Source organism: Hydra vulgaris, chromosome 03 (genome assembly GCF_038396675.1).
Source record: "Hydra vulgaris chromosome 03, alternate assembly HydraT2T_AEP".
NCBI lineage: Eukaryota > Metazoa > Cnidaria > Hydrozoa > Anthoathecata > Hydridae > Hydra > Hydra vulgaris.
Window position 1 is genome coordinate 64,256,595 of NC_088922.1, and position 14,986 is coordinate 64,271,580.

At 24.1% G+C, this 14,986-nt stretch overlaps 1 protein-coding gene across 1 annotated transcript in view; it reads left to right on the forward strand.

Moving 5' to 3' along the window:
- The first annotated feature begins 290 nt into the window (after nt 1-290).
- Nucleotides 291-14,986, forward strand: part of LOC101240673 (uncharacterized protein PF3D7_1120600) — a 51,065-nt gene continuing 36,369 nt past the window's right edge. Inside the window, exon 1 of the mRNA XM_065793982.1 lies at nt 291-747. Within this exon, the coding sequence (XP_065650054.1) occupies nt 406-747 (342 nt within the window). The 5' untranslated portion in view covers nt 291-405. The remainder of the gene's footprint in view (nt 748-14,986) is intronic.

Sequence of the window (14,986 nt, forward strand, 5' to 3'; positions counted from 1 at the left end):
TACCTATGTCATCAGATATTTGTGCTGGTGTAGCTGTACATAAATCCTGCAGACATTCTGACCAAGGGAGCATGTTATATATACTTTTATCCTATCTTTTATAAAATTTAATATAATATAAAATTCTTTTTATATTGCAAATAACTTATGCTAATATTATATCCATAATTAAGAACTGGAGTTTGGGATTTAATTTGGGGCACCCAAACCAGTATACCGGTTTCAAAATAAGCCTGGACATGTCAATGGTATTACAGTTTTGTCAATCAGAACATTTTCTAATATTTTTATGTCTATATTTAGTTAAAACCATATATGTTAACACATAAAAAACACAATACATATGTTTTTTGAGGATGACTAAGTATTGTCATCTAGCTGCTGGAGTTACATAGTATATACAAGATGGTTGAAAAAACACCTTTTCAGCCAGTTGAAGATTGGTTACGCAGTCTTGGTTTATTGCATTATGCTCAAAGTTTTTATGACAATGGGTATGAAGATATTGATACCTGTAAGTTGATTAAAAATGCAGACTTAGATGTAATAAACGTTAAGAGTGAAAGAGATCGCAATGATATTTTATCAGCAGTTGCAAAAATGAATCAAAACTTATACTTTGAGCTTGAGCAAAATCCTATTGAAATAGAAAGAGTTAAATTAGAGAAAGTTCTTCTTAAATCAAAACTTAAGGAATGTTTAACTTTGCACAATATTCAATTGATTGAACCTCCATACTTCAACCCGGTATGATTTTTTATATTTAAATTTATAAAATTATATTTGTTACAATTTGGTAATAATTGTTTACCAATGCAAATCAGTGAATTTACTTTAAAAAAAATCTTCAAGATAAAATTGAACTGTACTGTAATATATTTATAGTTTTTAAAATGGAAGATAAAAGACTTTTTCAACACCAAGGAAAAATACTATCAGAGTGTTAATGTAGCATACCATTGTGAATATATTGCTTTCTAACTGTAAAAAGAATTTAAGGAGTTCTTTTACTTTTATCTAGATACATTAAAGTTAAAAAAATATTTTTATCAACTACAGTATAATAAAAATGTGACAGGGGACTACAATTGGGGTCTACTACCTGAAATAGAGTTATGCTCCATTTTATTAAAATCAGGAAGAAATTTTTATTAAAAATAGTCTGTCAATTCTTTCTCTATTAGGTGATGCAAGAACAACTTACTTGAATGGTGCGTATTACCCAGTCCGTTTTTCCAACTGTTCTGCCTGTGTTAATTGTTTTACTCTTTTTTTAGCTGGCTTATCTGGGTTGATGAGTGAGCTAAAAATAACAAGATACCATCCATCAGGTTCTATAGTCACAGTAATGAGTTGTTCTTTCATTATAAGATGATGTGTTTGTTTATTATTGATATTTTTTTATTATTTATAATATAGTTTTTTTAAAAATAGTTTTTTTTTAATTTTTAAATTAATGTTAGAAAGGCTCTAAGGCTTTTTTTAAAAATTAAAAAACATTTTTAAAGAAGCTATTTCTCTAAAAAATTATTATTTTCAATATTTTTGTTTATTATGTATATACCACATTTAAAAGTTCAAAACAAAAAAATAAGTTACCGAAAATTTATTTTGTCTGTACATTTTAAGTCTGTTGGTCTGTTATAAACTTTTTAGTTTGTTAAAATATTTTTAAAATCATTTAAACAAACAAACAAAAAAAAGATGTTCAAATCAAAAATGTTTTTTGAGTTTTTATTATACTTTATCCATACAATTTTATTTACACTATTTATATTATTTTTAATTAATTTTTTTTTATTTATCCTACTAAAGTCTCTAAATAATTAATCTAAGTAAATTTCTTCTTTAAATAAATTTTTTTTTTCTGCCACAAATTATTTTCCTAAAATAGTGAACGAATGGTGGCCGGCTATTGAGCACCCATACATTGTCAACTCTGTGTGCTTCTCTTGCAGTTTAAGCTTGCATGAGGAAAGAAAAGTGGTTACAAAACAGATAATACAGGCTTGGACAGGAATGTCGTGTGATAAAACGCTATTGATGGCCACGTAAATGATTTTTTTTTGTTGACAGCTTGACCACAACTGTTTAAATGTTTTGATGATTTAAACATTTCAGAAATGCGCTGAAAAAAGAAACGCTAAGCGAAACTTAAACTAGGGAAAAAAAATGAAAATAAAAATTATAGAAAATAGAAAACAATTCCTTACGAAAAAGAAAATATATAAGCTTTAAAATAAAACTTAAAGTAAAAGTTACTTCTCGTTACAATTTTAATTGAGTTTGAAATAAATTACTTTAAAACTTATCTTTTAAAAGGTTTTATTAAAGATACGCAAAACGCTTTTACAAATTACTTCTAATGATTGTTTAATAAATGAACAAATTTTATTTAAATTATTGAAAAGTGAAATTAAATTATTGAAAAGAAAAAAAAATATATTTTTAAATTCTATTAACATATTTTTCAAAAAGTTTTTTTTTTGTTATTCACCTCCTCAAGGCAAAGAAGGCCACTACATATGAGGAGGCTACTTAATAGTGGTTATAACCCTCTCTCAACTCATAACTCCGAAACATACACCTTGACAAACAAGGCCGCTGCGCGGAGAAACAAGTTGAGTACGGTACTACCAGGGACATGGTGGGGATCCAACTCAGAACCTCTCGCTTATGAAGCGAGCACTTTACCACTACCGCTAGTAGCAAAAAAAATCTTTCTTTAAAAATAACGTAGTCTTTTTAAAATAGCAATTTTAATAATTTCATTAGTAAGTCAAGATTAAAAGAAAAACTTTTAAATCCCTTCTTTGTAAAAATAGAAACAAATAAATAAAGCAATTAAACCATTCCATTGCAACATAAAGATTTTTATTTAACTTGTTTATAATTTAAAGTAACTTTAAAAAATAATCTTTTAAAAGATTTTTTGAAAGACATAAAAAAATAGTTTCAAATGTTTTAATTTATCATAAAAAATACATACCTACTAAAAATATTCAAATATAACATTGAATTTACATTAAAAAAATACGTTTATTTTAAATAATCATTATAATAAATTTTTATTTGCCTTATTTTATTCACCTTTGCATAAAATAAAAACTTTAGAAAAGGTCAACGATTAAAAGTTATTCATATCGTAACAATTTTTTTATTGCATTTATTGTAGACCGAAGAATGTCATTGATAGATACTTTAAATGCAAGGTTTTTCAGTTCTGTGACATAAAATTTTTCATGAAACACATAAAAAATGTATTGCATACCTGTTACAGGCCTTGTTAAGAAGCGTTGCGCAGCTCCCATTTTGCTTGCGAAAAGGCGATTTGCTTACGCGTTCAGCAGTTTTGCGTTACGCAAAAACTTTTATCGTTTAGAATATTTATATTATCGTTTATGTGACGTTTATTCAGAAGAAATAAGCATTTAACTGCAATTGTAAACTAATAGATTTTTTGTTAAAGAAACAGTTTGTTTAATAATTTTTTTGTTGTTGTTAAAAATTAGTTAAAGAAAATAAAGTGTTTTAAGTTATATCTTAAGGAATTAAATATATAAATTCCTTTTAAATATATAAATTATTTTTTGTCATAATAGTTTAAAAAATGCACAATTTATTTTGATGTAAATATTTTAATAATAAGGTATTTTATTTTAAATTTGTTGTCAATTCAATAACGTAAAATATTAATGACGTTCGTTTAATTTATGAAAATAAACTATGATCACGAATATGTTATCGGTAACTGATAAAAATTTTTATTGTTTAAAAACACTATTAAAAAGAGTTCACAAAATAAATAAGAAAAAATTTGTTAACAGTTAATAAAATAGCCAAAAACCAACTGTAAAATTATAAGAAATTAAACAAATATTATGTTACATTTTATGAAAAAAAAAATTTTTTCAAAATAAAATTTAGTTCATTTTTTAAAAAAAATGACAAAAATGATTTTTCAAATAAGAACTAAGATTTTATTTGTAACTTTAGTTATAGTGAGAAAAAAAAAACTGTCTGTATGATTTTTAACGTGTTAATAAAATAAATTTAATTACAATGCGGTACTTGAAAATACGCTAGTGATGCAATATAACTTTTAACAATACAAAATATATTTGTTGAGTTACTTTGAAATGTGTTACGCGTTTTCGTTACGCAGCAAAATCTCGTAACCAGGCCTGCTATTATCAAATACACATTTGCTTTAAAAACAAAATTAATTTGTTTAAAAAACCTTCAAAGCTACTCTAAATTTGTAACTAATATGCATTAAATATGCATTTGTGTGAATGAGTAAGTTCTGTTGTAAGTTCTGTTTGTGCCAACTGAGTAAGTTCTGTTGTAAGTACTGTTTCGACTGAGTAAGTTCTGTTTTTCCTTTTCTTATGAAACAGCAGGATTGATAATGATCATTACAAAAAAGATCATTGCTTCCCATTAGTGGAACTACAGTCGGGATTGTTTAATATTTTCAAGCAGCCTCTAGTAGGTTCCAACAAAGTCTTATTACCTCCACATCATATTCAGTCGTGGACAGGAAAGGCGTGCAGTCACTCCAATCTTGACTACGCATGTAATTGTTTTTTTTTAAAGCTTGACCACAGCTTTTTAGATAATTAAAAAAGTGCTAAAAAAAACTGACAAAGGAAAAAAAAATTAAGCAGGCTAAACTATATAAAAAAGAAAGAAATCTTAATAAAAGAGAAATTTAAAAAAAAAATTAAAAACTATAGCTCTAAATAAAATCAACTAATATAAATCTGAAAGACTAAAACTTTGATAGAAATTTTTTTTATTTATGTTTTGCAATTACGTTAAAGTTAAATAACTCGTTGCGTTGGTTTAACACCTTTCCAACTAATTTTGTTTATATTAGGAGAATAGCAGTTAAATCTTTTTTTCTTTTTTTTTTAATTTTTAAATAAAAATAATTACATGATTATTTTTTATTTATTTATGTATTTTTATACATCAATCAAAAAAAATATATAAACAAAATAAAAAAAACAATACAAATAATTTTAATTAAACATTAAAAAAAATAAAAAGATTTTTTTTAAATTTTTCTAATACAATAATAACCTTTTAAAACCAACACGATGAACTATAAACTATAAACTTGGATCTTTTCTAATGTTTTTATAATATTAGGCGAACTCTTTTAAATAAAAAAATACTTCTATTTATTGTTTTAGATAAAAAAAACCATCTATTTATTGTTTAATAAAAAACTAACTTTATTTAAATTATTTTCAAAAGTATTTTTAAAAAAAGTTCATTGAAATACATTTGTTGTCGTTTTTGTTTATTAAATTGAGAATATAAATTGTTTTAAAAAAATTACATTCATCATTAAAAGAATACTTTTGAAATAAAAGTTTTTTTAATATTTTACAATAATTTATCTAATGGCGTTTTAAAACTTTATTTGAAAGCGTTTATCTTAGTGTAAGCAAATTTTATTAGAAAGTTTACATAACAAAAAAAAAAAAGAATAAATAAATAACTTTGTTATGTTTTCGGCTATTAGATTTATGGATTCATATAAAATTAATTGTTCAAAGTTTTTTAATAACATTTATATTCATTGTAAAAAATATACTTTTTAACAATACAATATCGTTCGATAATTTGAATAAATGTTTTTTATAGTCTACAATCTTTAAAAGTAATTTCTCACTTTATTACCTTATACTTTATTTAGTGCATTTTTCAAATGTTTTCAAAATTTTAGCTGTGGTTAGGTTGTTACAAAAAAATAATAAATGCGTGGTCAGAAATGAGTTCGATCACACGCTTTTCCTGTCCATGACTGATGAGATTTAACTAGGGTAAGTAAAATAATAAATCACTTCTTATCAATCATTTCATATTGATCACTTCATATTAAACTAGCCTTAGAACACTTCATATCGATCACTTCATATTAAACTAGGATAAGTAAAACAGTTTGTAAAAGCCTTAGATTTTGGAGGATAACCCTAACAAGAAACTTATTTCATGTTTCCAAAGCTATTTAAGGCAAAGATCAAAAGACCCCCCCTAAATAAAGTCAGAGAAACTCAAAATGACAAAGTTTGAAAAGAAGCTAAGTATACAATTTATGATGTAGCTTGTGGATTTCTATAAAATCACAACCATAAACCCTAACTAAGAACAACTGGTTGCAAAGCTTATTGAAAAATTCAAGAAACTGGATTGATAGGCGCATTCATATGTTATATTATTACGCATTTATATTATATTTACACCTAGAGTTCTTCTCTGAAAATATGGGTAACGTGAGTGAGGAGCATGGTGAGAGATTTCATCAGGGCATTGCAAAAATGGAAAGTAGATATCAAGGGTGATGGGATACTGCTATGATAGGAAATTTTATGGCCTTAAAAGTCTTAAAAGATAAAAGTATGCACTCAAAAAAATTGTGATCATCAAAGCACTTCTAATCAGAAAAAGTTTATAGTAAAAAATTGTGTTGATTTTTTTTGATTTCATTAATATCGTATTTCCTATATACTTTTCAATGTTGTAATAATGATATATGCTATGTAATTATCTTTTGACTTAGTTAAAAGCACTTTTAACTTAGTTAAAATATAATTACACAGAATATAACACTATATTGTGCTATTACCCATTTTTCTTACTATTATTAGCAAAGTCTTTAAATCTTTTCATCATCTTTAGTACAACAATTTACTCTCTGACAGTCAATATGGATTTTGATTTTCTTGTTCTAGGCCTCATGATGAAAAAAATGCTTAGTGCAAAAGTGTTATCAAATTTTTGATATCATAAAGTTCTTTTTATTTGCTTTTCATATTAGTTGGTTTGAACTTTTTGATGTCATAAAGTGCTTTTTATTAGCTTTTCCAACCCTCGGAATTAGGGTTGGCATTCGGCAATGCCAAATGCCGACCCTAATTTCGACCTAAAAATTAAATTACTAATTATTGACAACCTCATTTTTTTTAATTCCGAAAATTATTAAAAAATTCAAGAAACTGTATTGATATGCGCATTCATATGTTATATTATATGCATTTATATTATATTCACACCTAGAGTTCTTCTCTGAAAATATGGGTAACGTGAGTGAGGAGCATTTCATATTTGTTGATTTTAACTTTTTTGAACTAACGCAAATTACTAAATTACTGCAAACTAGTTTTATTGATTAATTAGCTCAAAGCAATGTAAAAATATAAAGATGTTATATAATGATATAATGTTATCAAATGTATATTTTGCTTCCGGTTATTTTAAAGTTATTTTTAATTTGTTTATTTTAACATTTGACACAATAATGTCAAGTCTTTATCATGTCTAGTTGATCATAATCATGTTTAGTCTTTATATTGATGAAAAAGATTTTATTTTTTTAATATGCATTTACAGATTTACAAATAACAACTGTTTTTTGTTTTTAGAAAGTCAGCAAGTTATAAGATAAAAATTTATAATATTGCAAGAATAAATAGCATCCATTACCTTATTTTTTAGAAGCAATTTTATGCAAAATTTATTTTTTTCTTACATTCTTCTTATGATTGATATACATTGCCACTTGTGTTGTTAAAATAACTTTAATATTCGCTTGGGCAAACCACATTTTCTTAATATTTACAAGGAGTTTTATTTCTAGTAAAGTAAAATAGTTTTTTTTCTTCACCTTTAACAAATTAAAAATAAAAATAGTAATTTAAATTATTTGAATATAAAATACTTTTAAAAATTGATTATATATATAACTTTTTTAACCTGGTTTTTAAAAGAAACTACTCAGATTATTATTGTAATTTAGACTTAATAATGGGTGTTCCCTAAAAAATGGATCTACAATAAAACATTAATAAAAAGTATAAGTATGTTTAAAAAAAAATTTAAATTAAGATTTTTTTGCTGGGCTAATGTACATTTAATATTGTTAATCAATTCTTTTCTGGTAATCCTTTAAGATAAACTGCATTCAATCTTCTTTTAGCTGAGCTCGCTAATTGCTATACTACCTCTGAAGTGATTTTTTTTTTTGAACAATGCTTTATTTTTCCAATTTTGAACATTTTTGGGTTCCCACTTTCCCTTGTAGACTAAACCTTTCAAATAACCACAAAAGTCTTCGATTAGCCTTATTTCAGGACGATTGGCAGGATTATCTTTCTTAAGAACATAACTGATATTTTCAGTGTTAAACAAAGCAATGACAATTTTGGCACAATAAGCTGAAGTGAAATCAAGCCAAAAAGTGTAATTTTCATCAGGATATTGGTTTTAACAATATCAATATATTTTCAATGTAATCTTTTTTGTACATTTTTTTTAAACAGAATAGCCAGATTTCTTGATTACTTGTCTAGTCATACCTTTGGAACTAATTGGTAGCCATACCAATACTTTGCCAATATTGTACAAATAAGCAGCAAGCTGGTTGTCTTTTTGACATTTCCATGCCAATTCTTTTAAATTTTTTTTTTATTTTTTACAATCAATCATCTTTCATATCTTTTATTTATAAGATAAACAGTTGTTTTCTAAATATATTCTGCTGTATAATGATTATAAGTAAACAGTTTTTCTTATGTAATGTTTTTTTTGAAGAACTTGTGCACATGTTTCAGGCCTTGTTTTAAATAAAAAATGCTTAACGCACCCTTTTAGCATTTTAAAGTTTTGTTACATAACAAAACCAGGTTACAATACGTGCAAAATGTTCGTTATTCATACGTGATAAGAAGTCACATTTTTACGTTACGAGACATAATGTTACAAACCTGTTATATAAACATGTCTACGTAACAAGACGTAACGTACATACTTTTACATAACGCGACATAATATTTTTACGTATTGTTACGTGTCAAATGTTATTAACCTTACGAGACGTAACATTGTAACATGTGGTTCCTTTATATTTTTTAATTTTTGGTTTTTTATATATATAAATATCTTCATATATATAGTATATGAAAATATATGTAAGTATATGTAAATATATATAGGCATATGTAAATATAAATATATATTTGAAGTAGCGCTTAAATAGTAAATAGATATAACAATAGTAAAAAAATAATAATAATCAAGCATTACAAATAACAAGATATAAACACAATAGTAGATTTAACTAATTTCGACATTATTGAAATTTTTTAATTTTAAAAGTATACTTTTGAGACCTTGATACAAGGGTAGGGGCGTTTATTAATTTTTGAAAAATTTTCCCACCCACCCTTAGCTTATTAAGACTCCCCCCCTCCCCACACACACACATTAATTTTTACTTGTTACTTTGTATTTACTTGTTAATTAAAATTAGAAAATCATTATTTTAGTCACAGAAAAATCAAAGTTTCAGTGTAAACAGGCTTTAAAAATTGCCAAAAAATTTTCTCACCAAGGTATAAAACTTATATCAGTATAATAAATCCTATTGAAATTATAAAAAAACAGCTGTTAGAAAATGCGCATTTGACCACAAGCCACGCTTGAGTTAAATAGTTTTAAAACTATTTAATTCTAGCATGGCTTTTGGTCAAATGCGTATTTTCTAACAAATTTTATGCATGTCATGTAAAAAATATTAGTTTGGATTTATAAATCTCCCACCACCCCTTTTATTAACCCCCAGCTTCGTTAATTAAATCTGGACTAAAATTCCCACTCAGTCTCCTTTCAATCCCATCCCCTTGTATTAAGGACCAATAGAGACAATATAAATACAACCAATTGAGATGTAATGTAACGTAAAAAAATTCTGCATTCAAGACATATTTTAATTGCGCCTTTTTTTTACGTTATATCACGTCTCATTTGGTTACACTTTTTAAAGTTTTAAAAAAAAATTTATTTAGACGTAACTGTGCGAGTTGATGTCTTAAATTTGAGACATAATTAAAATACAACACACAAATGTAGAATTTATTTTACGTTACATTACGTTTTTTTGAAACTTTTAAAAGTGTAACCAATTAAAACGCAACAAGTTAGCGAGTAACAAATAAAAAATTATGTGAATTTATTTACTTTAATTATTAAGTTTAATATTTTATTAACGATTTTGTTATGAAAGCAAAGATTATTTTTCCAAACATCATTTATTAAAGTTATGTCGCTGTGTAAATTATTTATTAAAAAAAATAAACGCTGCAATTTAACTTGTGTTATGAAAGAAAAAAAGTTAAATTTATGTTTTATGCAAATTTTTATGCAGCTGTTTATTTAAAATTTAATTTTGAGTAAAAAAAAAAACATTTAGAAAGGAAAACTGAAAAATCAATTGCGATAAAAATAAGCTAATATTTTTTTTAAGAACAAATAAAGTTTAAATATTGAACAATATTTAATAATATTTTAAAATAAATTTGACAGTAAAGTTAAACCCAAGCATTAACTTTAATTTTAATAAACTTAAATATTTTTTTTAAATCAAAACTAAATTATATATTTTTTTAATCTAAATTAAATTATATACTTTTTTTATCAGAATAAAATTGTATACTTTTATTAAATTAGTTTTAAATTAAGTCATATATTTTTTATCAGAATTAAATTATATTATTATGATCTTTGCTTCAAGCTTAAAGTACAGTTGACTCTTGATATCTCGATATGACGATATGTCAAACTCTCAATATCTTGAACTCTCAATATCTTGAACTTTTTTTCCTGGTCCCCTGAGAGTTTGAGATATTGAGAGGCTACTGAATTAGCATTTTTCAAGCAAAAAAATCAATCATTACAGTAAAATAAAAACAAAATAAAGTTTTTATTTTGTTTGAGTTTTCTTCAGTATCTAACATAATTGTCATTCAAACTTTTGTAACAAATACTTTTACATAACTTTTACATAAACGTCATTCAAAAATTAATATGATTTTTTTTTAAATTAATTACTTCTTTTAATTTACCGCTTATAGAATAATTTAAAAGTTAAAAAATGATAAAATGTTGGCTAACCAAAATCACTTACTGCTTACGTAAAATCGCTTAAAGCATATATAAATCGCTCTACGCGTACCCCTTTAAAACAAGGCCTGAAATTTTCTTACATCTACTTGTTGATTTCATATTTATAACTAATAAAAAATTATTTCTATGATTAATACATTTTGTAATTAAATTTTGCTAGTTTACATAAACATCATATGTTATTATTTTACATAATATATGTTATTGTATTTCATAAAGTCATATGTTATTATTTTATCATTTGCACATAAGCAATTGTATTTTGTAGAGTTCCATTTTTGAAGGAATACCTGTTAAGATTTATATTTTTATTATATATATATATATATATATATATATATATATATATATATATATATATATATATATATATATATATATATATATATATATTTATATTTATATTTATATATATATATATATATATATTTTTATATTTATATATATATATGTATATTTACATATGTATATGTTTTTTTATATAGACTACTTATTTAAAGTGTACATACTTATAACAAACCCTGCATCTGTCAAATGATAAAATCATTATATTGAGACCAAACAACAATTGTTTGGTCTCAATATAATGATTTTATCATTTTATTGAGACCAAACATAGCTTCATTTTAACTTCATTTGTTAAAATGAAACTAACATAGCTTCATTTTAACAAATGAAGCTATGTTAGTTTAAAGTAATCTTTTACTTGCTGGTTGTTGCTGTATTTCCAATACTTAACATTCCAACAAATGCTTATAATACTAACATAGTTCAAATATATATTTAGATGCTTGCTAGATTACTTAACTATTTTTGTTATTTTTTTTTTTTTTACATTTTGATCATATACGTTGTATTAAAACAATCAATGAGTTATTCTTTTGTTTCAGATTTAAAAAAATTTGATTTTATAAAAGTTATAAAAAAATTTAAACTTGTTTTTTTCTTTTATTTGAATTTATTTTTTTGTAAATAGTAAGCATATTTTATGTATTTATAATTCAAGCTTTCGTATCAACCGAGTGCGGTTATAACATTAATTGGTTCATTAAAATACTGTTATAATAAATATTAATTGCTTCATTAAAATATTTTTTTATTAATTAATAAAAGTATCTTTTTATTAATTAATAATAAGTTAATAAATATTAGAAACAAATTTTTTTTTAGCTTAACATAAATAGCGTCGTCTTATGCAAAGTAGTCTTTTTGCATATAAAAAATGCACGCTTTATTACAAGAGCTGTTGCTCTATTGCTGACTTGTTAATGGTTGTAACCATTAATAAATCAGTAAATATAAGCAGAGAGGAAAGAGTGAATAGCTTTTGAAGTATCAAAGGTTTTCAATAAAGTCTGATATACTGTTTTCTATAAGCTCCTTTTATGGTGTATGTTGATTTTTTAGTTAAATTATTTGTTTTAATAACAGTATTAAAATTGTCCTTAATGAGCAGCACTCATTACTTATAAAACCTGTGGGATACTACATGTTTTTATTCTGATTTTAATTTATTACTAATAATCTTACTAATAATATTACCTTTTAGGATGGTTGCTGATTACACAACTCTATGTTCAATGTAGTTGTAGTATGTTACACCACTTTATATTAAAAAGAGGGCTAACGCTTGATAATGATGATGATCATCATCATGATCGTCGTGTGAGTCATGGTGATTTTTATATATAAATATACATGCATTTATATATAAAATATAACATAAATTTTTAATAAAAAATATATACTTTAGGGTATTTTGCTCAGTCCCGATCACTAACCTGGGCTTGGTCAAATTTCCACAATCACTATTTGCAATGTCATGTCATTGTTATCTTTGATATTAGAACAATTATTATCATAAAGCAGGCCTTGTTTTAAATAAAAAAGTGCTTAACGCATTAGCTTAACGCGATATTTGACATCATAGGCTTATCTTTATTTATTTTTTATAGACATTAAGTGTTTTAACTACCGCAATAAATAAATAATCGCGAACTGGTTTAATTTAACAATTAACTCAATTAACTAAAACAATGTATAAATGTTGTAAATGTGAATGTATTATGAAAAGTTTGTTGTGTTTTCAATTGTTATTTTAATATCAATTTTAGTTCAATATTATGAAATAAAATATATATAATATATATATATATATATATATATATATATATATATATATATATATATATATATATATATATATATATATATATTCATTATTTTCTAAAAATTGTAATTGCGTTATTTAATAAAAAAAACAATTATTTTTTATTTTTTAAAACTTCGGGAGTAAGCAAAAAATATTACCATATTGATAAAGGAAAACCCTTGTTAATTACTTGAACAGCGATTTTGTTTTGACTAGCAAAGAATAAGTTAGGTTTTTAAGATATTTCGTATATTAGGTATATTTATGTTGTTCAGCGTTTTCACTTGCGTTATAAAAAAATATAAAAAGTTTAATGCCTCTTTTGAGCATATTTTTGCACTTTGTAAGATCGCGTTCGCCTGGAATTTAATGAATAAATGTTTTACGTTATCTTATAAATGTTTTACATTTAAACAAATCACAAAAAAACACAGCTATAGAGAATAATCGTTTTTAACAACTAAATTTTTTTTTTTTTTTTTGAATTTTATTAAACAAAAAAAAAAAAAAATTAAATTACATAAAAAAGTCTTAACTATGCAAACTCTTTTGTTAATAATTCTCAAAACAAAATACTTTTTAAATATTTCTATGCAATCGTGCAAACTTAAAAAAAATACTCAAATAAAACAATATAAGTATAATTAATAAATCGTATCATATCTGTTTATAATAAGCATTTGTTAAAAATTGTTCATAAAAAATTAAGTTTCTTAACTTATTAAACAAACTCTAAAGTTATTTAATTTTATTACTAAACTCTTTTTTTTTGTTAGCAAGCAATTTATTTTAGAGTAATAAAATAAAAAGAAGGAGAATAAATATGAGGTAATCTTTGTTAAGAAACATTCAATTTAATTATTGAACAATATTTGTTTTTATTTGCGTACTTAAATAAAATATACTGTTAAAAAAGTCAAAATCAAGCTTAATGAATTCATTTATCTATATAAACTTATAATTTTTATTATTTTTTAGAATATATAATTTTTTTTTATTACATGATTAGTTCGCGAAGACTATCTGTTAAAAGATCATCGTCACTATCAATGTTTTTTGTAATATAGATTTGTATAGAGTTTTTATACTGTATTTTTTATTAAAATCATCTGTAAAAAATTATTATTTAAGGATTGGCGAACTTTTTTCATTTTGTAAAATATTTAGAAAAGGTTAGCGTAAAATTACGTTGAATATAATCGTTATAAAAAGATAAGAAATATCATCGCAATAAAAAGTTACAACAATTATTTTTAACGTAACTACTTTCAAACTTTTGTAACAAATATTTTTACATATCGTCATTCAAAAGTTAATGTGGTTTTTTTAAAAATTAATTGCTTCTTTTATATTACCGATAATTGAAAAAGTTAAAAAATGATAAAAAGTAGCTTAACCAAAATCGCTCTACGCGTACGTAAAAATCGCTTAAGGCGTACGTAAATCGCTCTAGGCGTAACGGTTTAAAACAAGGCCTGATAAAGCCGGGATTAGATTAAGGCATAAATCACCTAAGTCATGGCTTAGGGCCCTAAGCTGAAGAGGAGACCTGGGCTGATGATGTTTAACAAACATAAACAAGGAAAAATAGAAAACTAAAGCTCAACATTTTGATTTACAAACATTATTCAATTACATTTCATTAAAAACATTAAAATTTAGAATGTTTTTAATATTTATTATTATATTATTTACATAATTTTAAATAAATTTTGAATGAAATTGTTTACAAGCATTTAAATTAAAGTTTTGAATTTGCAGGCCTTTTAAATAAAAAATTCTCAATGCATTAGCGTAATGTGAATTTTACATTGTTAAATTTTATTTTTTGTTTTATGGACAACTTTTTTAATTATATGA